We start from the raw sequence: 27043 nt of genomic DNA on the forward strand, positions 1-27043 counted from the left end.
GTGGCTCAGTGTAAGCCTCACTGGCTAGACTACACAGATTACCTGTGGGCAAAACAAAAGCCTTTCTTCTTCCTGGAAAACATTCATGTTTTATATAAATAACGTATTCTAGATGCCATTCTTTCCCCCTTTTTCACATAAAGCATGACGGATAGCACAAACATAAACATACCAAACAGACACACACCTGCCTCATCAAAGACTTAAAGTCGAGATGTATAAATATTACTCAAGGCAAAAGATCACACCGTACCTTTAATAAGCACACATGAGATTTCACCGCCATGCATAAAAAGTGATGTTTACCCTGAATATTCATCACCAAATGATATTAATTAATATGATTCCAACCAACATTATTTGACTTTGAGGTAGTTAATCAATGTTGCATTAGAATGTAGAACCACAGAAATTAGGACACCTTCAGGAAGTGAAATAACATAAAAGAGGGACACACACACTCACACAGAGAGCAGTCCCATTTATCACACAGGTTCAGCATGTGGTGAAGATATGAGTCCAATGTTTTTGTCCGTGGCGTCTTTGTCAATGAATGATTGTTGGGGGAGGCAGGAGGCCTGGCAGACACGAAGGGCTCTCGCAGCGAAGACGGGGCGAGAAAATATGGTTTTGATTTAGAATTCAGGCTGAAAATCCATCAAGATTTACTCAACAGATGCATCTGTCAAGCGGGTGGCGATACGCAAAGTAGACTGTATAATCACACTCTTGTGGGCTGTGGCAGGGAGCAGGTATGTGTGCGTGTGCATTGGTGTGAATGTGTGTGAGCATATCTGCTTGGAACGCAAACATGAAATCTATATTCATTAATGGACTGCAATATCTCCATACCGCAAGATAGCAAAAGGGTTCTTTTCAAAAAACTCTGGTACATATATGAAATCTAAGGAAATGCAGCCTTCCCAATCCATTCAGTAGTGCTGTATATCCTTAGCATTTATGCATTTAGACAGTGCAAGGAGTGAATCTGATAAAGAAGAGATTCCTAGAAAATACAGATGACTCACAAGGTTTTCAAAGATGAAGTTATTAGAATAATGTGTGAGACAAAAAAAAACATCTCGGGTGATTCACCAAGACAGAATTAAGCCAGGAGAGATTCTTGCTCCATTTCCCAACCAGTAACACCTTCAGACATTAAGCTGCAAAGAATTGTGGGAGTCGCGTGCCACATTAGAATCACCCAAGATCGCTGTGCACTTTTAATTATCTGTTATCATTTTGGTGAGCAGCAATCAAAGAGGGTTGTGGGTACAATCTGGTTAGACAAAGTAGCTAAATACGCTGTACACTTGAGCTTTTGTTTCCTCTGCTGAAAAATTACAGCCGCTTAACCTCTTACCTCGGTTAAACACAGACATTAAAAATACATATTTTTAACGTTCCAAGTTCATTTTTCAAATTCTCTCACACACACACACACACACACACACACACACACACACACACACACACACACACACACACACACACACACACACACACACACACACACACACACACACACACACACACACACACACACACACACACACACACACACACACACACACACAGTGTATGAGACCAGGGCTAATGGGTCATTAGTTTTCAACAGACAGCTGGAGTTGGGGTCCCAGTGGAGGGCAAATTACAAAACCTTTGGAATTTTCGGAAGCCTCTGTGCGAACGCTCACCCACTATGAGGCCACAGAAATCAACGAGCGTCCCACGAGTCATCGCTGCTTAAGAGTCACCACATCTGCCACGACGTAAACGAGCAGCTAAGCCCCATGAGTCGTCATTCAAGTTAGGGGGTGTCAGGTTGTATGTTGTTTTTTTAAGACTCTTGACAAAAGACCTTTGAAGTTATTTGTCCTTACCGGCAACAGATTCAATCAATTTGTGTCCACTTTTGGAGAGTACTGTACATGAAGAGTGGAACACTAGCTTAGATGCAATTGAACTGTCAACTTACTCACTTTGTGGTTAAGTGAGTGTGGCAGAGAGGAGAATTTTAGTAGAGGAGTGCAAAGTTGTGTGTGTGTGTCTACAAGCAAGTTTACCCAACACATGCCATTCATCTGTGTGTGCGTGTGTGTGTGTGTGTGTGTGTGCGTGTGTGCGTGTGTGTGTGTGTGTGTGTGTGCGTGTGTGCGTGTGTGCGTGTGTGTGTGTGTGTGTGTGTGTGTGTGTGTGTGGTCACGCCTCAGTGGTTTGTTCTACTGTGTATGCAGGGAACCAAGGGCTCACAGCTGGATATCCACAGCAGGCAAAAATCCATTTGCATTTGCCTCAGTCACCACAAACCCTTACACACACGCGCACGCACGCTGTTTAGAATGATGCCACGACACAGAGCACCATCATGTGGTGCCATCAAAGCCCTCTCTTCTCCCAAAAGAAGAGAGGTGACTCATCGGCCTCCAAGACATTTGTGCGTTCGTGTAACTTAACATCGTGTGTGAGTGAGCCGTGCAGATGTACAAGTGTGAAACACAGAGTGTGCATCTTGAACTAATGAAGTGTGCGTAGCTGCTTAAATAGATGCAGTGCTGTGGCAGATTAAAAACAGCCTAGTTCATGCCCTAGTGGACCAGTTAACGCCTTTTCCACGTATTTGTTCAGATTTTTCATTCATTTATGGCCTCCGGCTTATTGAAAAGAGAATCGTATATTGGTTTTAAGAGTTTGAGATGCCGCAGACAGAAATAATTGACTGGCTGGATGCCATCTCTGTTACACTGACCTGAAAAACCTAAAAAAAATAACTGTTTCAATTGATCTTCCATGACTTTTAATCGACATTTGTCTTGATGTTTTAATCAAGCTTTTAATTAATTACTCTGACGGCAGAGCAATTCGAGCGAGGCTATTAAAACAGAGTACCTGTCTATGTGCTCCCAAACTAACAGTGCCTCTTATCCCACAACCGGGAACGGCCTCTTCTGCTGCAAGTCGCAGATCTAAAAGTGGAAGTGCAATCTGCTGAGTGTCTTATTAGGGTCTTCTTCAGCATCAATCGGAGCGCTGTTCCAGCCTGGTCTGTGTTGAGCCTTCAAGACAATTAGCCCGCTTCTCTGAGCCGAGGAACCGTCGTCCTCTCGCCATCTCTTCAATGCTTCCAATATCTAGCTCAGATCTACGCCCACATAGCTTGTTAGACATTGACAAACAATTCCACCCAAAGCTGTCCAGCAACCCTAAAAATAAACATGTAGTTCATCTGTGTTTTCAGCATGTGCTCGTGTTTCTTAACCCCCTCTTGTATTACCCTCAGCAAACTGAGGAAACGCTTCTTGTCCTCACCGCATGTTCATTGTCATTTATGGAGACATATTGAGATTATATTGAGAAGGGGAGTTTTTACTTGCCACTGTTGCCAAGTGGCTGCTCATGGGGGAATGTTGGGTGTCTTTAAATGCTTTGGATGTAAAGTACCTTGAAGAAAAATTCTGTTGTGATTTGGCGCTATATAAATAAACTTGAGATCTGGCCATTTCAGCTGCGTGGGAATTTACTAAGAATAAAACAAATTTCCACTGGGGCTGCAAACCAGCAGTAGCTCATGCCTCCAATTAAGCTGTGTGTTTACTAGCACAGTTCATGTAAATGTGCACAGCTGCGGTTGAATTAGGCCTCATGTTAATGCAACACTGCTAACACAACGCACACATTCCTAGAAGGCAAAGCAACTCACGCTGATGTGAATGTTCTCCACTTCTGAGCTTTTGAAATATACATTAGGTGAGGAAACGGACTGAAACCACATACTTGTCTGAAGGAGCTTGAGTGTGTGGCCCCCCGCCCCCCCTCCCCGGTCCCATAGTAAATATGGACAAACACTATCCAACTAATTAGAATCTAAAATAACGGCACAAATCCTCTGTCCCTTGAGTCTGGCCTGGGTCTTGTTAAGCTCCTCTCACCCAAGCTTTTCGTCTATCCATTTCTGCCCCTACCAAGCAATGTCAGGATAATATATATCCTCTTCTTCCTATTCAGTTTATCTTTGTCTGCATTGTAACCAGGGCAACTGAAAGCAGAGCCCCAGGCATAGCAGTGGAGCCCAAAGGCAGCAGCGAAAGTGGCACCTTGCTGGCTGACAACCAACCCGGATGCACTATCACAAAGCTGCCGCTGTAGTTGGAGAGGACACTGAATAAAATATAAAGCTGAGTGTGTAAGTATACGTGTTGGGCAGTTGAGTGTGTGGGAGGAAAGTAGAACAAGGAAGGGCAGGGAAGGAAGGGAACGCAAGGGTGCAAGTGCCTCTGTGTGGGTGCATGTGCAGGTGTGTGAATCCCTCTTTATGCATGCAGGTCAGTGTGCTTATGTAGAACAACGAAGTGAGTAAAATAAAAACTTCACTTCAAAAACAGTGAAGAGGCAATCAAGAAAACAAAACAAAAACAAGCGAAATATAAGGAAATTAACATGTTCAGCTGTACAAGCAAACTAGTGCAGTTGACTGCCAAAAACAGATCAGGCATGAACACAGAGCTCATTAAACATGGGGTATCCACAAATACGCAAACACCATAATGACACAATCAAATGTGATAGAACTCCAGCCCTGATTAGCCACAGTCATTTTAACATCCTTTACCAGGACCAAAAGCAAACACGAGCATGATTTAGGAGAGGTGAGTGTAAAGTTTCACAGTGTCAGGCACGACAATTACACGATTGACACTCTAAATTATGAGTCCGACTCATTACAGCGCCACCAGTCCATCTCACCAGTAGTGAAAAAGGTATAAATATAGAACGTGTGATTACCGGCTGTGCCTCGCTGTGTGTCAATGAAATCTGACCAAGGACTGAATCAGCCAATCATGTCTGCAGAACCTCGAGGTTTGAGGTCCACAATAGAGATATTTTACATAACAATGCAGGCTCACTTTAAAATCATGCTAGATAACAAATCTCCATCTAAAAGTTTTCCTCCAAGGCTGATCATTTCATTGGCTTTTCCCAGTTGTGACCTCCAAAATATACTTGATGTAGTTTGCAGGTGAGCGTGACGAGATGAGGTTCAGCATCACCAAATCTGGGGTTTTGGTACTCAGAAAAACAGGGACATTTAAACAGTGGATCGATGTATCCAGTTGGGAAGTCAGATGCTGTCTAAAGACGTAAGATAGATCGATAGATGATAGATGATAGATAGATAGATAGATAGATAGATAGATAGATAGATAGATAGATAGATAGATAGATAGATAGATAGATAGATAGATAGATAGATAGATAGAAATAGATCGATCAATAGATAGATGGACACTTTTGGTTTACAAGTGAGGGTTGGATGAAGGGTGAGATTGATTGGTGGATGATTGCAGCATCTGCATTAACAAGAGTCAGATTGTTGCGGTAAAGAGAACTGAGCCCGAAGGTGAAGTTCTCAATTAAGTGGGCACTAATTTGTAGTACTCACCTATGGGCCTGAACTCTGGGTTGTGATCAGAAGCCTGACATTATAGATACAAGCGGCCAAAATGAGTGGTCAGTTCAGCAGAAATGACTCAGGCATGTAACCGGGATGCATCCTGGAAGCATCCCTGGGGAGGGTATCCAGTCACATTCAACAAGAGGAAGGTAGATGGTGATTCACTTGAGGCCTGGGAATGCTTTGGAATCTCCATAAAGAGCTCAAATGAAAGCCTATAGAGAAGAACCTTACTTAGCCTCCTGCCTCTGTGACCCTGACCTGGATAAGCGGTGGAGAACGGATGGATAGATGGATGATCCTTTCACTGCCACATCAAGGGAGTGGACGCAGGTGAGCGTGACGGTTCCATCTGTGTGTGTTTGCGTGTGTGTGTGCGACTGCTTCACTTACCGAGTCTCTTTGCAGCTTCCAAGGCTTCGGAGGCCGTGTCAGCCACGTAGAAGCGCTGGACAGCCACGCCGCTCTCCTGCATCAGCTTCTTGCTTTGGTACTCCTGCAGATTCAGCCATCTCCTGGGAGTTAACCAGGTGCACTGGAGAGGAGGGACGGATGGAGAAAATGAGTAAAAGAGAGACGCGCACGCCGAAGAGTTAATAGTGTTGTAGCAACCATCTCCAGGGATCCAAGAATGGAAAACTGTGAAAAGAATAATTTAGAAACGATAACTATTTTTCTCACCAACTTGGCTTCTCTCCAAGTGTTGCGCTCTCTGCTGCGCCTGCGTTTCCCATTATACAATACCAAAACATGTCTAACACCTGCCTGAGAGTATGCAGGCTACATATTTTCTCGTGTTCCCTCCTCCCCTCTCCCCGCTCTCCTGATCTCGCATGGCTTTTTCTGTAATGAGCGAGCCAGCCGGGCCCGAGCTGAAGGAGTGCTCTGGAGCCGTCTGCTCCATCAGCAGACACAGCCTCTGTCAGCTCCAGCTGTTGTTGCTATTAAAAAGAAATTGGCTTTTTAATGTGATGGAAAGACACAGGCTGTGTTAGAGTTAGACTCCCTCTGCACCGGCACAAACAAGCGCCGCGTCTGCGCACGTGTGAATGTTTGCGCGAATGTCTGTGTGTTTAATTTTTTTTTTTTTTTAACAGGGACCATCTTTTGGGAGTCATTTAAGTGAGAGAGGCCATTAAGGTAAAGGCAAAACAAAGATTCCAAGGTAAATTATGAGTGTGCGTGTAAATGATGCTTCACTATGTCCCAACCGAACACATAGTAGAGATTAAACTAACATTATAATAAAATAAGCCTGGGTTGCAAACCAACATGACCATTAAGACTAAACCAGACATTAGTTAGTCACAGAAGCCTGTTTACGATCAAGCCTGTGCACATAACATTGAAGTCTTGGGATACTAAGGCAAGACATTATTCAATGAAGTCTATAAGAATTTTGAAAGTAATAACTTCAGTTTCCACATTACCATCACAGAATGTTTAGCAAAATGTAAATTGGAATTATTAAACTAACAACCTTTGATTGGTGCACAGAGTCCCATCACACCAACTGCCACCTCTCATTATCCAGTTTAAGTCTTTGCCATGATCATGAATTGGCATTATAAAAGAAGCCAGCTGCTCCACTTTGGTTCCATGCGTAACAGTGGGGAAGAATAATTAATACTGCTGATTTTTACACTTTCACTACAAGGCAGCTTGTACTATTGACAAGAGTTGTGTCAGAGCTGGAGCGCGCCCTCACCCAGCCTGGAGTACTTGCAGAGACAAGGTGGTGAAAGCGGTCACCTATATTCTAAACACTGTCCAGACGATCACTTGATCCTGTCATCCTGTCAATTACCTAGCATCAGATGTTCCAAATACTGTGTACTTTGATCGAGACGGTATTTCTGTGTAGATTCATATTAGTTCTGTGTATATATTCTCATGATGTATTATGATGATGAATAAATCTGTGAAAAGAACTGATAACCCTGTGCTCACGTGTGCATATTTAGTACTACAGGGAAATATTCAGCAGAAACTATTCCTTTTCACTTTCTATCATGTTTGCATGTCTTTCATTTAACAAGATAATTCCATTCTAAATGAAAAGACAGCATAGATAATAAATGAATGAAGAATATTTAAAGAACAGAAATAAAACAGTGTAGATACCAGACATCTTGGTAGTAAGAGTCTGTGTGTCATTCTGTGTGAGTGTGTGTGTTCATAAGCAACACTTTCACTCGGCAGTGAAAAGGACTTTACAAGGACGTTCTGTGACTTATTCAATCAAAGGTTACACCATCATTCATCAGATGCAAAGAGCAGGAACACACGAGGATGCTGCTGTTCACCAGTTAGTCGGGGTGATAAAGAGTCAAATGAGATTGACTTGAATCCAAACACTTTACCCAGTACGAAGCAGTCATCAATGCACCCTTTAAGTTCATTTCAAAACAAAACCGCTACACTGATAATACACAATTAATACCGAAACCAACCCTCTTCAAACAACAGCCAGATGCATTAGCATCCATTCTCCATTCCACCGCTCATGAGAGAATTCATTATTCAAGCCAAAATGAGCTTTCTCCACCAGATAGAACTTGTTTGTCTGCACAATTCGGTAACGAGGGGCTTCAGAGTATAAATCAAAACATGGCTGAGGACAAATATGGTAGTGGAAGCAAACTGATATTCTGGTTGCAGTTTGCTTGTGAATTGAAGCTGGTGGGCTGCTTGACAGGTCTTGATTTAGAGGTATTAAAATGATAAAATATTGAGTCACAGGGTCCCAGTGACGGAATCGATCATTTCTGCTCATCTATTAGATGCGTAGGTAATAATTCATTTTGAACCTTAAGCAAATCATGGAATTAATAATATTTATAATCAAAACTCGTGAAAAAACAAAAATAACACAACAGTAAAAGTTCAAACAGGCTTTGGGAAACGGAATCCAGCGAGCTCTGTGTCAGTCTGACTGACAGTCTGTCATTGTCACTGTGGAAAGTGGCAAAGTGCTGGTGTGTGTGCATTCCTTCACACAGCTACTTTGTGAAAAGTAAGACCTCTGCCCTGACATCATGTTCTACAGTTTCCCTCTTTGCAAACAGGTTCTGTCTGTTCTCTGGGCTGGTGTGAGGTGAACACCAGGGCGAGAAAATTTCACTTTCCTTGTGATTCGCACTATTTGCCATGGGAGAATGAGCTACAAATCTATAATTGTCAGTCTCTCTGTTGGGCTGTATTAGACTGAAGAAAATGGCGGCTCAACTACTTCCTTATGAAACAGTTAAAACACCTACGTTTTGGGGAATTGTTACAAACCGCAATGAAACTTTACTATCAGTTATTCTCAATTCTTGCCAACACAAGGAAACCTTTTTGCAGGGAAGGAGACAGCAACCGTGTAAATTTGCAAATCCCCTTTCCACACCAGTTAACTAGGAATCTCAAGTACACATCAGACTGCAATGAAGATGGCTTTTCTGTCACCAAGACAGGGGCGGAATGAGAATGAGGAGGAAGAGGTATGCTGACTTCCCGAAAAACAGCTGCTGCTTATTCAGAGGGAAGAGAAGTCAAGCCGGGTTAGCTTTGTTCCTGCAGGCACTGACAGCTACCCTGGGTGAGACAAAGATGGGAATGCCACCCGGAGTACTTCCTAGCACAAGCCAGACCCAGACACCAATCTGTACAGGAGATGGGTTCTTGCTTGACACTTTCATAAGAATATACAAATGCATGTGTAAGCCCGTAGGATTGCATTGATGACTCATGTTGGCTGATGGTGACACCTTGTTTACACCGCTACCTTTTTGTGTTCATATTATTCATCAGGGGCACCATTCAGGACGTAATACTGGGTGATATATTCCATATTTACTGTACATTTGCCATGATATCGTAAAATTAACCAACATAGTTAACATCTGGCCAATTAAATGTTGTAAAGACTGTGCTATGTTACTTATCAGCTATTCAACTAATTGCTGTGTTGCTTGTGATCTTCAACCAACTCTGTGTAGACCAATGAGACCAAGTGAGAGATCACAAGGCCTTGCCCCCCTCCCCCATGCAAGACTACGTTCTGACTGCGACTGAATGTGAGGAGGAGTGTGAGGCGCAACCACATGAGTCTGAAAACCTTTGATAATTTGTGAAAATTATCATTGTCCACGCTTGAAGATGCACAGTTTTAGCACTGCCCCGTCCAGGCTTAAATTTGGATGAATGAAAGCTTTTGTCTATCAGTAAGCTGCGTTCTCATGACAACAGTGCATCTTGGGAGGAAAGAATAGTGAAAAATTAATGCAGGAAGTTTCCAGACTTAAGAAACTGAAATCTTTAAGACTTCACTTCTCTTTTTGAGCTAAGCCAGCCAGTTAGGGAATGATTAGTTTCACAAGTCGCAATTATCTTCGAAAACATGCAGTATTTGTTCCAGTCATTGAGGGAGGGCTGTGTGTGTGCAGAGTGCAAACAGGCTAGGGGCTCTTTGGTGTGTGTTTATGGGGTTGGGGTTATATTGCTTACAGCTACTTACAAATATTAGATTTTTCAACAATCGGAAGTGAGAGCACTGAGGCAGACAGATGCTGCATTGAACATCGGTGGGTCTGTTTTATGCGTCGCCTGCCAGATAGTGTGTGATAGAGATTTGCAAAGCTTTAGATTTGAAGTGAGTGCAGGGCTCACTTATGCATTTTGTGTTGAGGGCTGATGTGACATTGTTTTACTACATGATTGTGTGTTTGTGTCTGCTCTCATTTGCATGCGAGTGTGTGCGTGTGTTTCGGCAGTGCTGAAGGTAATATTGTGCAAAGCAATTCACGATTGTAAACATTACATTTGTCTGCGAAAGTAATGTAGATGTATAATTCACCACATTATACTTAGTTGCCAGGTGAATTTTGAATTACTGTGTCACACATAAAACACCCACTGAATTATGTTATGCAGGCGCCGAGTTGCAGTGAGTGCCAGTATTTTGGCTCGCTGTCAGCTTGTGCATAGATGCAGGCGCAAAAAAAACAAATTAAGCGGGGGAAGTTGAATCATTTTGCAACTGGAAATACTAGTGTCGTTTGTTTGAATTAATATCCTGCAGAGATAAAAATGATGTCCAGTTGTGTCTATGTCACAATAACCTGATCATAAGAAGAAAACATCACCTACAATCTGAATCTGAAGAATAAACACACCTCGTTCTATTCCTCAATCTTGGTGTCAGTCACTCCCAGTCAGCCTCACGGAGCCATCACTCCAGTTATGCCACCTCTAGGGTCTTGACATTGCAGGAATAATCCAAAAGCTACAAGTTTTGCCCTGGGAGAAAAGGAAATGACTGATGGCAGTGTGGCAGGGCGGCCAGGCAAGCAGGCAGCTGGCTGACAGTCCCCCGAGACTCTCTCTCTACACTAATTATCATCAGTGGCACTCCAGAGATCCTACCGAGTCCTTGTACCCAACTACAGCTCTATCTATTGCTAATACACACGTGTGTGTGTGTATACACTGTACAAGCTGGCACCAACAAACTTGCACCCCCTGACACTGGCCCTGGACAGAGTAGCATTCATTCATTCATCCTCTCCCACACACAAAAGCACTCAAAGTTAGTGCAGGGGAAGTGATAAAGAGCAATCTTCTCCATTAATATATGGAGAACAAGAGAAGGAGACATTTATGGAAGAAAGACATCTCGTGCATTTTGTAAATGAAAAAAGGATTTCTCAGGAGTATCATTAGAATACTGAGGAGAAAGGCAACGAAAGTGAAAATTGGAAATGCAAGTGATCTTATGAACAAACAATTTCTTTCCCACTTTGTTTTCTCGCACGCAAATTGCTCACTGTAAAAAAGTACTTGGCGCACAGTCAAAAACACCATGGGGCTGTACAGCAACGAGCCAGGGTAGAAAAAAATAAAAGAATCTTTAAGAGCCTTTATCATTTCAGTCGGTGAACTCTGAATTTCCAGAAGCTTCCAGGAGGAATACACACACACACACACACACACACACACACACACACACACACACACACACACACACACACACACACACACACACACACACACACACACACACACACACACACACACACACACACACACACACACACACACACACACACACACACACACACACACACACACACACACACACACACACACACACAGTCCTGTAACAACAACAGAGGCACACAGCAGAACCATCTGTCCCAAAAGTCAAGTGGGGCAAAGTTACATCAAGGTGGATTTACACAGCGAGTACATCTCCTAAAGATGACATTTAGAAGCCTAAAATGCATTCCTGTGTGGTTGATCTGTACACTGTGGTTAAAGAGTTTTCGACAATCTGATTGTTCTCTTTAAATTGTAAAAAACAAGGGTAGAACACTAAAATAATGGGCAACGGTGTTTTCCCTGTCTGATCCATGATTCACGCTGGGTATCTGGTCTCTACCAACCAGAAGCTCTGTAGTTTTTAACGTGTTAAAATCCAATTATGAACAGGCACTTCTTCTTCCTGTGTGGCATCTCTGCGAGGTTTGCCACAAACCACAAATACAGCAAAGTTGGATTTGATGAGGGGATGTTGCCGTTATCCAGTCAGATAAATTAATACCAACAACAAATGGTTGTCAATTTCTCTCATAGAGATGTAGAAATAGCTGGTTGGAATACCATTTAGGATGCTCTGGTGGATGAGGGATGCGAGAACATAACAAGATCTAAATGAAACACTGTTCCCAATAAGACATTGAAAGTAGCATCAGCCCGCAAAAGTCTGACTGGAGCAGCCCGAGCTGGCAACTATGTACTCCCTCCTTCCCCCCTCTCTCCGTATGCTCAGCACTTTGCCCAGCCAGCCTAATCATTGTGGAGGAAGTAGCGATATATTGGTGAGTCCAGAGGCACAGAGGAGTGTTTTAGCAGAACTACAGCGAGATACAAGGATAAAATGCAAACAAAACAGTGGTAATAAAGTTTTAAGACAAATAACTATGACATAAATACTGCATAACTACATAAAAATGTTGTAAAAGCAAGTGACTGAGCAAACTTAAAATCAACAACTCGCGCCCCGAGACAAAGAACTGTAGAATATTGAAATGTGCGAAGCAAACTGCCACCATACGGCGCCTGTCTTTAAGCACTCAGACGGAGTTTATCCTGACACAATGCCATGGAGAGGACAGGCATCGCTATGGCAGCAGCTGCATCAGATTGCCAAGTCCTTGTCGCAGCCGAGCTGATGCAGGATTGGCGCTGAAGGACAAAACCTTCATATAGGGCACTGCTGTCGTCAAACATCTCTTTGGCTCGTCCATATGGTCCTCAGCACAGCCACGTGTGCTATTGGGATGTCTATCTGAAGAGGCGCAAAATTGTGCAGTCTCATGCGTTTGAGCGAGAGGCGGATGCAATGTCAAACCGCACTTGTTTTGAGAGGTGTCATCACAGCGAGGAGATGTCTGATCGTAGCACTTTGCAAAGTCGTTTCGAGACGTGCCACTATTTTGTCATTTGCCCTTCTGTTAAACTTAAAGACGGAGTCAATATTCTGGGGCTAATTTAAAAGCAGTTGTCTTCATCACTGGGAGAGAGCGGAACGATGTCAAACAGTTGCCATTTGACAGAGTAGTTCTGGCTCCCTTGGAAATTTATTGTAGCAATAAGCCTTAATTTACTGGGCAAGGTTACTAAGCAAGCAATCACTGTTGATCAGGCCCATAAACAGGAACCAGACAACACTGGGGCGCTTGTCTATCTGTCACTCAGAAATCCAAAAGGTTGACATCACAGGTCAAAAAACTCATTTGTTTCTTCAAGAGAAGAGCAGCCAGAGAGGTTCAAGCCAACAATAAATGAAGTTGTCATGCTGCCCTGGCAATTGGCAACACTGAGGAAACATTATCTCAGAGTCTTGGCTATTTATCTTACTCAAGACATCAACACTGTTGCTTAAAGCTATTGAATATTGCACAGCCGACATTTAGTGTTTGAGTTTTAGGTATATCATGTGTTCAAGACCTGGGTAAGAATGCAAACAAGGATAACAAATCTATCTTATTTAAGATGCAGATAGATGGTAAGAATACTTTTATCAGAGTGCTTGCGTTTTCCGTCTACAGAGACATCTGTATCAATAAGTAGCATGTGAACATGGTAACAGGGCACTTATTGATGATGTGGAGGACACATTCAAAGTGGCCGCTGCTGCATTACATAATCAATACCTTACAGAAAAAACAAGAGTAACTTTTAACAATCACCACTTCAATAAGGGGAAAAGTTAACTATTTTGTGTGCTTAGTTTTAAGAGTTTATAAATTGTGAATAGAGACAAAGCTTTAAAAATGCACCGTTTAGAGCTCCATTAAGGCATTAGAGGAATTTAGAGGATACCTTCTGAGCACACACACAGGACATCATCCCACTCTCATAGATGCTATAATCATTAGCACGTCTCAAAGGATGGGCACAGTGTGGCTCCACGAGGAGAAAAACTCAATACGTCGATAAGGAATTGATTCCTCAAAGAGTCTTTGCTACAAAACAAAGGCAAGACTTTTTTTTAAAGCAGGCATATTCATGAGCACTTTGCAAATCTGTATCGATGTGGCCTGTCTAACACTGATTTAAGCACATGAAGACAAGCTTACAGGGCTCCAATCAGGGGGTAGTTAGTTGTTCAAAAGGGCCTTTGAGATCACTTAAGTACTCGGAACGTCCTCCTTCTGCCAACTGCCCTCTAAGCGAGTATCCTCTCCCTACTGAAATCTGAGACGCCTTAGTGTTCCTTTACAATGGTCTGAAATAAACAAATATATGTACACACAAAAAACAGAAGCCGTACAGCAATAGCACAAGGGCACTTTTATGCATGTCAGAGAACATAAGGGCCCCACCCCGCCCTGCAATAGCTCTGTGCCCCCGTAGGGAACGCACCCCACACTTTGGGGACCGCTGAATAAATCCTTCTCATTGATTCTGCCTTGCTGCATCACCGCTGTGCATACTCAGTGAAAACAGGCCATTTTCTGTACTGTCTCTTTCAGGCCCTGTGTTCTCAAAAATGCCACTCACTTGCTCGCCAACCTTGTAAATCATGGTTGTGTTAAACCTGGTGTGTTACATGCTGATGACATTTGCCGAAGTGAAGAACTCATCAATAGCAAAGCGTTCTGGGCAGTTTATGACAAAGAAGTTTGTTTCATTGCATGCTTACTTGCATTCCTTTCATTTTCAGCAACACTTATTTAATAGTTCATTACACTGTTAAAATGAAGAAAAAATAAACTTAGTACAATATGTCCAGTTTCATCACGCCCCCAATCATACAATTGCAAACTTTAGGTTGTTAACAATCCCTAATCTATCTAAATTACATATTTGAACGGTGAAAACAAAGATGAGTCTTACAAACTTCCTCATCAATCTGTCAATTGTAAACTGTTAGTTTGAGTTAGTGTCTTCATTTTCAATTTCACATTTTGTTTGTTTCACATTTTCACTATTTTGCGAAGACAAAACTAGGGATAGGTTTACAGCCCATCCGATCATCTTATGTTGCCGTTTCCCTTAGGGGTCTGTTGGGATAGGACTTAAGAGAACCAAACTGTGAAATAAGACCCAGGCTGGAAGAAAGATGGTTTCTTTTGACAAGTTTCATCCATCTAATAATTCCACAGAGAATGAGGGAAACGCTTTTATGGATTTCAGGGAAATTAGTATTACTCCGTGCTGCATAGGGGGAAACATGAGGACACTGAATTTCCTCAGACTTGTGTCTAACTTTTGAATGTTATCTGAGGCCATGTGACACGAGTGGAGCATGACATCACAACAATGTCTCCTGCAAGAAAGTGTGTTAGTAATTTCCATTGAATTAGTCTGCTGCATGCAATGTGAAATGCTAAGTGAAGACTTTCACAATGATACACACACACACACTCACTCAGGGAAATGATGCAGGGAAATAATTTGTTGATCAAAGAAGCTTGAAATCTTAACCAATTAAAACTACGGTGGGCCATAAAAGACAATGAATGTTTGTTGGTTTACAACTAAAAGTATTGTCACAAACCGAGTATGAATTTGATTTGAGTGGTTCATTCCATTGTTACCATTGTATCGTGTGCAATTTCCAAATGGCTGAGTAGCTTTAACAACACACTGTCTCTAGAGCTGGCATTACATATCAGTTGCATTCATGTATTACCCAAACACAACACCCCATAGTCTATAGGCATAAGACCATCAGACAGGCAGTCTGTTCTTAAAGGCAATCTACAGCTAGTGGGCAACTGGGCCTTCCTTAAAATTGAACGCTTCATACTCGCACAGTTGTATCCCCTGATGCCTGGTGAGGTTAAAATCCTCATTACCTGTCACGACCAGACCGTTACCTCTTTGAAATGACACAGTCTAATTAGTGACGACAAATGGCCTCAGAGTTAATTAACTAGAATGCTCCTGGAGGGGCATTGTGAAATGTTTAAGAAATTAAAAGATTGCCAGGTCACCGATTGAACATAATTGATTTGTTCCCATTCAGGTTATGAATGTGCAACGCTTTGTCCCCATTCATTTACCTAACCATCTGGGTAGATAACTTTATAGTGTCCACAGACAGGGGAGGCAGCAGCACTCAGAACAACTATCCAAATCGTTGCCATAACAATTACAGTGGAATATTTTTTTACTAATAAGGTGGCAGTTTGCAACTCATAAACAGGCCTATAGGCAGACTTGCAATTGGACAAGCAATGTGAAGTCAGCTATGATGGAAGGGGCAGAGTTAAGAAACCGGGGGGGGGGGGGGAGGCAAAGGAGCAGATTTGATGTGGATTTTCCGCATAAACAGGCCGCAGTGAATCATCAGTACAATTCCACTTAACGGCATCCATGTAGCAGTATCATGCATCATGAAGCATTAGTGAGTTAATGCAGAAAGCTGTCTAGCGTGGTCTCTTCTAATTAATGAATTTGTTGAGGGTCGATGGCAGAAGATTCTTTCTGTGTCGCAGCTTTGGCACCGACTCCACATATTTAGATGAAGAGAATCGGTAAAAGTACTGCTGATGATGTTTTTTAAAGTGACACGACATTCAAATGCTGTCTTTTTAGTATCAAACACTCACCATTGTAGGTTTGATATAAGGCACTTATAAAGGCAGTATTTAACAGAGCACTCATGTCAGAATGCACTGCAGTATTCATGATGGGGAAACTTGAACTAGTCCATTGCAAAAACAAAACCATGGTTTAAAAGACACTGCGGTAAATAATGCTTAGCAAATTATGAATTAAGTGTACACAAATTAACAAAATATTACGATAAATGATAATATAGTTCATTTATTATTTATTCCATGCCTGCGGTCTCACAGCAGCCAATTGCACCGTCCTCCTACGTCTCTTTGATCTGTAGACTCACAAACAGGTTCATTTGGAAGCTCAAGGTAACTGGCTACATCTACACATTATCATGCCTCCCAATGGTTAAAGCACATGTCAACTGAATTCATGTAGGAGGTCTCCTGTACTGGTAATTGAGGGATCCATTTGTTCCAAGTTAATGTATCTACGCTACTGCATAAACACCAGATTTTGATGCTCATTCAACAATATTATCTTAGCTGGTTTTTTAAATGACTAGATTTACTTCACGTGTAGAATTCGTCACATTCATGAATAAAAATCAGCAGTGTATTATTTCAAATGATACCTCTGCCCTACATTCTGGTCTAATTTCCCCAAAAATACTGCTTACTTATTATTTTAGCATTGTATTTAAAATGTGGAGCTGAGTGGGAGACGCAATGTGACAATATGTTCTCTTTTATTAAATGTAGGCGAAAATTCTGTATTTAGGTATCGTTAGGTATTGCTTTAAATCTAATAAACAATCTTGTGTCCTGAAACAGTCGTAAGTGTGCCAAAATAAAGGATAAGCATATTCTCTGCTGACATTGTTCTGCTTGTGACTTACTACATCCTTGCCCTTAAAATCTAAAGTCATGCCCAGGACATTAGGGGGTTGGAGGAGATTTGGGTGTGGAGTTTCCATTAGACTGTGGAGAGAGAAATGACATCTGTCTGTTACAGAGACTGGAGCAGAATAGAGGAACAGGAAGAGGCGGGAGCAGCGGAGCATGGCTCCAGGATTTACATCAGTGAGATTTGCATCATTGGCAGGTCTTTAGGCAGGGTGGGTTTAATCTCGTGCACACAGGCTTAAGAGAGGAACACCTGACTGTTGTGTCAGTACGGATGGGGATTTCAGTAATTAGCATAGTTAAAGGACAGGATGCACTGTATGGAATCAGGTACTGAGGCAAGGGCAAGAAGCCAACACAAGAGGAAACAGTTACGTCGAAGGGTACTCCCACACAGTCTGTGTGTACAGTTTGACTTCTAGGCCCCTTTCTAAACCTTGCATTAGCATGCGTCTATCCAGATACGTTATCTAGATGAAGTAACCAGTTAATGCAATGTGTAAAAGGCACCATACATGCTATCTTGGCCACAAAGAGACAAACATCAATATTTATTACTCTAACAGTGTTGTTAATGCATGGGGTACATTGCTGCAGATCAAGAGGCATTTACCGATGTCACTCTGATTTGTTCATGTCGTATGAGTCAGATTAGCAATGGAGATTGATGGAAAGGCTGCACTGTTTAAATAACTACCTTGGCATCTGCCTCGGTCAACAAACGATCGGGTCAAACCAGTAGAGTGCAATGAATAGTGATGGGCAGACAATTTATTACAGTTGAGGTTGCGACCAGGGGTGGCCGTGTTACTGTGTAATACAGCTTGTACCTCACACTGTGGGTACCTTTTACACCAACAACACTATCCTCACACAACACCACCTACAGAAAGCACACAATCAGGCTCTCCAGCCCAAGTCCGAAATATGCCTCCATGGAGTCGAGACTCAGAAGAACAGGATTCAATTGTGACTATTGAAATCCAAATCACACTAGCTCAATAGATAAACAAAACCAATACAAAAACAGTTAAAAGTTTGAGGTTCTTACTTCAATGATGATGGATAAACTAGTAGCAGGCCAATCTTGCACTTTTACTTTTGATTAATTACAGCCATCCACAATCAATGGCATTATTTTCTCAGTATCAGATCCACTTCTCTCTCCTTATCAACACGATGGAGCAGCAGCCAAAGTAAAGCCAATAGGTGTGCATTCACTCATTACATTCCCCCAGTTCAGAGGCTGCCAACATTTCGTAATGACTGCAGCCTTTCTAAATTATTGAGAAAGTCTAAGCACCTCATACCAGCACCAGAAATAGCTATTAACCTTGGTGAAATGATATTCAAATCCAGTTAACTTGGTCCCCCAGTATCCCTTGCAGGGAGGAAATGTAAATGTGTTCTTGCAGAGACAGATGGGGAAGCCGCCTGTCGTTTGAAGTTCCAGCAAAAGATGTTGTTGCTAGCGGAGGGCTCTCCACCCCACTTGGTAAAATATTCAGGACAGAGTCTCACTGAGCCTCCTCTCTTCCTAGTGTTTCACTTCATACTGCGCTGAGCTTTGACACTGTTGGGCTATTAGCAAGTGAAAAACACCTTTAAAAACTTTGCAAATCTTTACAAATTCACCACTGTGCAGTGACAGTGAAAAACAGCGTACAGATTATCTCAGTGTGCAGACAAGAATCCAGGAGATTTGATTTATGGGAGAGGGAGTGAAAGAAAGCAGAGAAGGAAGAGACACAGCATCCTAGTCCCCCTGAAGAGAATCCTGGAGCCCAACAATCTAAATATTGTGATGTCCTTTGCATTGTTGTTGACAAATCATAGCAAATTGAATTTCTCCGCTTAGCTGACAAACTGTCAAAGCCGATTTGATTCTATTGTGTAGATACCTGGCTGTCAGTCAGCCCATGCTGTGATACAGTGCTGCAGACCAGAGAGAATCCCTGATCGTTACTCTTATCGCCTCTGCAGCTGGCTAAAAAGAGAGAGAGGGAGTGACAGAGGGGGGAAAGTAATAGAGAGTGTGTACGTACAACAGAGGCAGGTAGAGGAACCGGTAAATGTGAGTTTACCCCTGGGGGGGTTAAATGCCAATGCATGCAACACTGAGTAAAAGGATCAATTGTCCGGAACAGTGGCAGACGTCCAGGCTGTGGCAGACAGCGAGGCAATGAGTCCTACATGGAGATGAAATGTGAACACAGGTACGCAGTAACACTGCAAAGGTGTGTGTAAACATTTGGCTACTACAGCCAAAGGATCAACCTAACAGTAAGTAAAATGATCTCATTACAGTGCAGAGGAAACAGAATCCTGAACAAAGTGTGTCTTGTTCCGATACAATAAGAGTTGTTTTGTTTTTTAATTGATCTCACACTTCAGTGGGGTAATTCATCATCTGCATTGAAAGAACCAGGGTCACCACAGAGATTCAAAGCCATGACCGTCTTACACTCGGGGATCAGTGCTGCACCACTACACCACCCTGAGGGGTAATAGAAGACTGTTACAATGGCTTGATTGCTTTATTCGCTTTATAAAATTCTACCTATGATTTATCATGCAATAGTTTTTTAGTTTACTTTAACTAAATTGACAAAATGTGAAAATCGCTTTAAGAAATGTCCAGATTTGCAGGAGAATTTAAAGGATACTTCCCTGGGTCATGTCACACCTTTCCACCAAATTATGACTGAATAAGTTCAGAACTTTTTGAGAGATGAACTGAAACATAACCTTAGCAGAGATCATTTTTAGCCGTGAAAAATAAAATATACTGTAAAACCTTATCAGTGACTTCAACTTCATTCATTTGTTTCACATTTTACTCTAGATGCATCGTTTCTGTGAACATCGGTGGACTAAAAATGTGTCAATAACATATGCAACAGTCAGCTGTAATAATTAATTAAAATTCTACATGTTGGCTTCATTCAACGCCTGTGTGTTAGAGTTAGAATCTGCTACTCTGCCAAGGCTGTAAACCTTAAGAAGTGTAAGATCACAGTTAACTATGTCCTTGGTAGTTAAATCAATACAAGTCACCTTAAACACAAGGAAACCTAAGAAAATGACATTTTGGAGTGCTGTGCTAGTATGCTCTGCATTAATCTTATTACTTCCTTATTACTTAGTCCACATATTGCTCTCTTTCCACTGTGTCATGTGTCTTTGTGTGGATGTCCTGGTACAAGCGCTCTAATGTTTGGTTTGGTCTGAGTCATAGAAACGCTGACACGTTTCTGTTTCTGCATACAGTTCATCAACACTGACATAATAATGGACTGTACTTAAATACAGCACTTTAAAATTACCTCACATTGACGCATTCATACACTGATACATACCATGCAATACATCAGGAGCAGTTGAGGCTGTCTAGGAGCAACCCGGAATCAACTCAGGAACATTCCAATTCCTAGCCGACCAATCTACCATCCTGAGCCAAGCTGTCCCATGCTCCCTGTAATAGTCAAAGCTAACCAAGTTCGGCCAAAAGTCATCAGTGCATTTACGGTAGCTAATGGCCATATTAATCCTGATCAAATTACGTTTTATATACTGAAATTTTGTTATTTGTGATATTGTGTTACAACTCAAATGCCCCATTGCACATCCACCTCAGATGCTAGACTAAATTCACTTGACTTGGGTTTTATTAGTTTAGGCCCTTAAATATTGGTCAGACAATATGTGATGACAGGGAGCAACTCTGAAAAGTCACACTTTCCAGGGATATATGACTCAGATCAGGATTGAGACACTGCCAAATGTTTATCTTCACATTTTAAGACTCCAGCAGGTCAGAAATCTATCAGGGACAAATCAGAGGACATGACCTAGGGCATAAGGCTGTTTAATGCTGCACACGTGGAGTCTGTTTACTGAACTGAACTAATGTTTAGAGTATCTACAGCTATCTGCTCTGCTCTCTGTCCGACCATAACATAATATCAGACTTCCAATAAAAACCTGAAGCAAGGGAACAAGTTGCCAGCATGTCCATCTTGTTGCTGTCAATATACAACACAGCTTTTTCTGTTTCCTTCAGTTGTTTTGACAGCTTTTCCATTATTCTGTTTGAGCATTAGGTCCAATATTTGCTAATTACAGATATAACATTTCCATTATATCTGTGGAAGAACTGGAATGAAAACATAATGCCCATTATTTAGTGATGAATTTCGACTTAAATTGTGAATTTAACTATTTAGTTTTCAAACATAAAATTTTAAAAATGATGTCACTCTTGCAATGTCATTATACCTATTTTCTTGACATTTCACAGCGCCCTCTACAGGCACAACAGTATACCTACAGTTGTTTTCACACACTGATAAGTCCTCCCAAAGAACAACAACCCTCATGTCTGCACTGAACTTTACCCTGTAGTTAACCACATTGAGGTAGTCACACATCAAATGACAGCGGATCAGACCCAAATCAGTGGAGCTCCTCCTGATCTCTCTCTCTCTATGTAAACTGCCTTGAGATAACTTTTGTTGTGATTTGGCGGTATATAAATAAAGTTGAATTTAATATACCAATCTAGATAAGTAATAAAAAATCCCTTTGATCTAAACACATGGTATGCTTTGATAACACCAGCCTCAAAAATCCATGTTCAGTAGGACTGTACTGTAGTTAGACAGAGAAAACACAATGCAGGGTCAAAGTGCAAGAGTCCACCTCGCCACTGTGTCTTATCTCTTATCTTATCTGCTATCACACAGAGTCTCAGTCTAAATGGGCTTTATCATTACACTATGAACATTGCAGTTGGGTTAACAGTAGCTGTTAGTGCAATCTATCCATTGCAGAAGTGTTAAAGTAACCTTTTGCCCCATTAATTAATAAAACTATAAATACAGCATGTGTCCACTACTTTAATTCCTATTTAGGTCAGACGAAAAACATAAGTGTCATTTTAACTGTGCATGCTTTACAGAGCATAATTGAGTTTAACCCTGCTGTTTAACCCTGACAAGGCAATTCTGCATTGACAATTCTGACAATGAAGTCCTGCTGTAAACAAAGTTTGACAGAAAAAATGTTATAGTTTACTCAGAATCGTTCTTCTTTTTACTTGGAAGAGTTCTAACCGTTGAATGACATAGAGAGTCAGTTACGACGTGACGATTCCATGTAAGAGAGCCGTTTATCAGAAGCAGTCACTTTACTCAACTTTGATCTTGCAAACGCCTGCTAGCCTGCTAACAAGCTAACATGTCTCTGAGACGATGACAGCGGACACGCGAAAATAGAAACACTCCGGAAGAGGAGCAGCCGGTTATGTGCGTGTGTAAAATTCTCTCCGTACCTTCACTTTGTCCAGAAATATGTTTTTAGAGGCTGCATGCTTCAGTCCTCTTGCAACCGCCTGGGATGCCATGGATGCCGCCATGTTGACACGGAACACAAAAGAGAGACCGTGGTAGTGGGCACGTGGCGGTTAACAGAAAGCCTATTGGTGAGAAGCAGGATGTGGGCGGGGCTTAAGCATACACACAAAAATGCCCACGATTTAGGAAATGTGATTTTGATTTAAGCTCGATGATGTAAATAACCAGTCAGTATGTAATCTTTATGTTTTTGTTCTACATCCACAAATTCAAACAATTGTTACTATAATTTTTTACTTATTGTGTCACATTTCATGTTTCTGATTTCTTTAGATTTCAGTATATTCAGTATATTCAGTATATTCAGTATATCATATGAATATACAACACTGGGCATTTTTTCAGAATATTTTTGATAAATTGCTTTATCATTTTAATTATTATTATTGTTATTATGGTATTGTACAGTAATTGCTACTTGAAATTGCAAACCACAGAGATTCAAAGCCATGACCGTCTTACACTCGGGGATCAGTGCTGCACCACTACACCACCCTGAGGGGTAATAGAAGACTGTTACAATGGCTTGATTGCTTTATTCGCTTTATAAAATTCTACCTATGATTTATCATGCAATAGTTTTTTAGTTTACTTTAACTAAATTGACAAAATGTGAAAATCGCTTTAAGAAATGTCCAGATTTGCAGGAGAATTTAAAGGATACTTCCCTGGGTCATGTCACACCTTTCCACCAAATTATGACTGAATAAGTTCAGAACTTTTTGAGAGATGAACTGAAACATAACCTTAGCAGAGATCATTTTTAGCCGTGAAAAATAAAATATACTGTAAAACCTTATCAGTGACTTCAACTTCATTCATTTGTTTCACATTTTACTCTAGATGCATCGTTTCTGTGAACATCGGTGGACTAAAAATGTGTCAATAACATATGCAACAGTCAGCTGTAATAATTAATTAAAATTCTACATGTTGGCTTCATTCAACGCCTGTGCGTTAGAGTTAGAATCTGCTACTCTGCCAAGGCTGTAAACCTTAAGAAGTGTAAGATCACAGTTAACTATGTCCTTGGTAGTTAAATCAATACAAGTCACCTTAAACACAAGGAAACCTAAGAAAATGACATTTTGGAGTGCTGTGCTAGTATGCTCTGCATTAATCTTATTACTTCCTTATTACTTAGTCCACATATTGCTCTCTTTCCACTGTGTCATGTGTCTTTGTGTGGATGTCCTGGTACAAGCGCTGTAATGTTCGGTTTGGTCTGAGTCATAGAAACGCTGACACGTTTCTGTTTCAAAACAGAAACGTGTCAGCGTTTTTGCAAAATTGCAAAACATCTTGCTAGTGTGTAAAAAAGCAAACCACTTGCATATGGCTGTTTTAAGGCAGTGGTCTCCAACCTTTTTGCCTCTGAGAGCTACTTTGACAAAATAAAAGATCCATGTTGTAAAAAAATGTTTTACATTAATAGTAACATTTAGCCACATGGCTGACTCTCCACCCAAACCAGCTGTAATGGCATCTTTTGTGTGAATATTTACAAAATGTTGATATCCAACACTCACATTTTGTATCAAAATGCACTTCAATTCAGCAACACACATTTTTTTCTGTATACATTTTCAGTGTCAAGCTCACACTAATAAATTCACATCATATTAATCTCATAGAAAACAAATATATTATTTTAAATTATTAGTTACTTATTTTACTATTTTACCAATACTATACCTATAATATTTCACATTTGTCTGTTCACATATCACTGTCACAATTTCCCTTTACGTTGCCTGTAATTCAGGGAATTCCCTGTAGTTCCCATCTCATCTGTACTTCACAAGCATTCAGTCTGTTCTGATGTTAGTGAGATGACAGAGAGTGTGGTACTGTTTTCATGAGGAATTAAAATAATTTTTTAAATGTTCTTGTGTGAAGTGAAGCACGTTCTCTGTCGTACAGTTTTGGAATGATGTTGTGTTTTCCTTTTTGGAAGAACATACACTGGATTGAGAGCCTGGGTGGAGCTTCTGAATCCCAACAGTTGTAGAATCACTGATTGTAGCAGGCATCTTTACTGAGTGCTATCTATAGAAAAATGTTATGTATTGTGTTATGTTCCTCAGATGCACAAATTACAGAGAAACATCTGACTTGCAATTTATTCATGGAAATAATACAATTTACATCAACAGAATAGACGGCAAGGTAGACCCAACATGGATCTTGTCTCATTGTGATCATGTCTAATCCAATTCAAATCCATCTAGCGTGTGACCTTGTGAGCTTGGCAAACAATCACTGTCAGTGTCATCAGTGGAAGTATTGCTCGGGAGTTAGAGAGCGTGGGATGTGTGAGCTGATCTTGTCTGAATGGTTAAATAGCCCACTCACACAGTCCTCCAGAGCCCTCATTACATGCCGCATCTAGAAAGGGCAGAGAGGGCAAACCGATCATAAAGAGCAGTGATTATGACAGAGGGAGTGAGCGGGAAGAGATACTCGGTTAGAAACCATCAGGGTCAGCAGGCTGGGGAGGGCAAGACGAAGAGGAGGAAATGATGAACAGCCACAACAAGGAGTCATAGATGTCAGTTAATCTCATTCTGCCCTGTTTGGGTCAAATTAATCAATTTGCAATGTAAATCTTTTGTTTGACAGGTGCAAATATTCACCACATTGCAATGCCAGCTGAAAGGAAAATCTTCTCATGTTTATTTGATTTTTCTCTTTTGGTGGAGAGATTGGGGGGAATCACTGAACCGTTCCTCCTGGTGAAATATTCTTTGGCTGCTGTTCTTTTGTAACCAAACCACTGAAAAGTACAAATTGCTGCATGGTTGCAATATTCCAATGTGTCAACACATCCTGCCTAATGCATAAAAACATCTGCCATGTCTCTTTGTGTCATGGACTGCTGGAGTGTTCAAGTTAAATCTAAAAATCCACAGCCTGAGCCAAACAGAATGACTGAAAGATTATTCACTTGCACGTTTTCAGTTGTTAGTTTCTCTTTCTTCTTTCTGCAGGGGGCATTTTCTCCCCTCTGAGGTATTGAAATTCAAATACCTCAGACTCTTGGAATATCTATGGTCCTTAATGATGCAATTCAAGCTTTCTCATTTGGGATCTTCTCCTGTCTTACAGAACAAAAGTACATTTTTCTATTGACTGTAAGTAATAGTAATGTTGTGATCATTCCCTAAGAAAACAAAGTAGCTGGGGCCCTGTGTCTTTTTCTTGTTTACGTATGTCTCAATTTTACACAAAAGAAACATGTTGTCAGTCCAAAATTCTTAAAATAAAATATTTATGTGCAAAACAACTTAACAGATGTAATGACACACGGAATAGACGGAACATGGTCCAGAATTTTGTTGTATGAACATAATCAAATAACATCTCTCTTCAAAACATGTTTGGTTTTTGGTATTTTTTACGTTAAGTAAATAATGTCGCAGCGATATTAATTTTATGTGATGATTAGTAACAGCAACACAATAGTATAGATAACAGAACAAGGAGATGATTGTGTCATCCATTTCAATAACTTTGGCTTTGTTTTTGAGACGGGACGAAACTGTGTGTGCGCTTGCGTGCACGTGTGTGTGTGGTAAGACTGTTATTAAACGCACAGCACTGTTTTGAAATCAGACACAAAAAGAATTTCACAGCTTAAGAGAATAAGGCCAAAGCAATACAGAGAATCACATTCAATATAAGAGGCAAAGCATTGTGTGAGCAACTTTTCCTGCTGTGGAGAATCAAGCAGCTTTAATGCCTACCAGTGCATTGCTGAGGCACAGAGGGCCAAATCCACCAAGGAAGGATACATACAGAAGGCATTCTTCAACTGTTCACATTGTTATTTGATGGACTGACAAAGACATGAAACATGTCTGTTTGCTCTGGATTCTTGAAAGGTGGATTATTCACATGATTTATTGCCTTCTCCTGTGAGCCAGAGATACGGCAGCCAACACCGACACAATCTTAAATATAGTCATTTTAATGTTTTTAGGGAGACCGAACTACACTGCTGAAAAAGTTGTGTAGTTTTGATTGTAAATGTTATATTCTACTTTTTTCACTTGGTCATGTACTGTGGATGTATGAATTTGGAAGGACCATTGTGCAAATCTTGCCCCTTTTCTTGTGAGGAAAGGCATGGTTTACACAACACCCGCTGACAATAGCCGATATGAAAGAGGTTAAGAACCAGAAACCTATTAATTCCATCCATACAGGGC

The 27043-nt window shown here is 41.1% G+C and overlaps 1 protein-coding gene across 1 annotated transcript in view; it reads right to left on the reverse strand.

Moving 5' to 3' along the window:
* suclg2 (succinate-CoA ligase GDP-forming subunit beta) overlaps positions 1–22868 on the reverse strand; it is an 81917-nt gene extending 59049 nt beyond the window's left edge. Inside the window, exons 1-2 of the mRNA XM_076156650.1 lie at positions 22751–22868; positions 5846–5987 (exon numbers count right to left, since the gene is read on the reverse strand). Of these exons, the coding sequence (XP_076012765.1) occupies positions 5846–5987; positions 22751–22834 (226 nt within the window). The 5' untranslated portion in view covers positions 22835–22868. The remainder of the gene's footprint in view (positions 1–5845; positions 5988–22750) is intronic.
* Positions 22869–27043: the final 4175 nt, after the last annotated feature.

Source organism: Genypterus blacodes, unplaced genomic scaffold (genome assembly GCF_046128005.1).
Source record: "Genypterus blacodes isolate CSIRO-AG114 ecotype Tasmania unplaced genomic scaffold, CSIRO-AGI_Gbla_v1 ptg000070l_1, whole genome shotgun sequence".
In the NCBI taxonomy this organism is placed as follows: domain Eukaryota; kingdom Metazoa; phylum Chordata; class Actinopteri; order Ophidiiformes; family Ophidiidae; genus Genypterus; species Genypterus blacodes.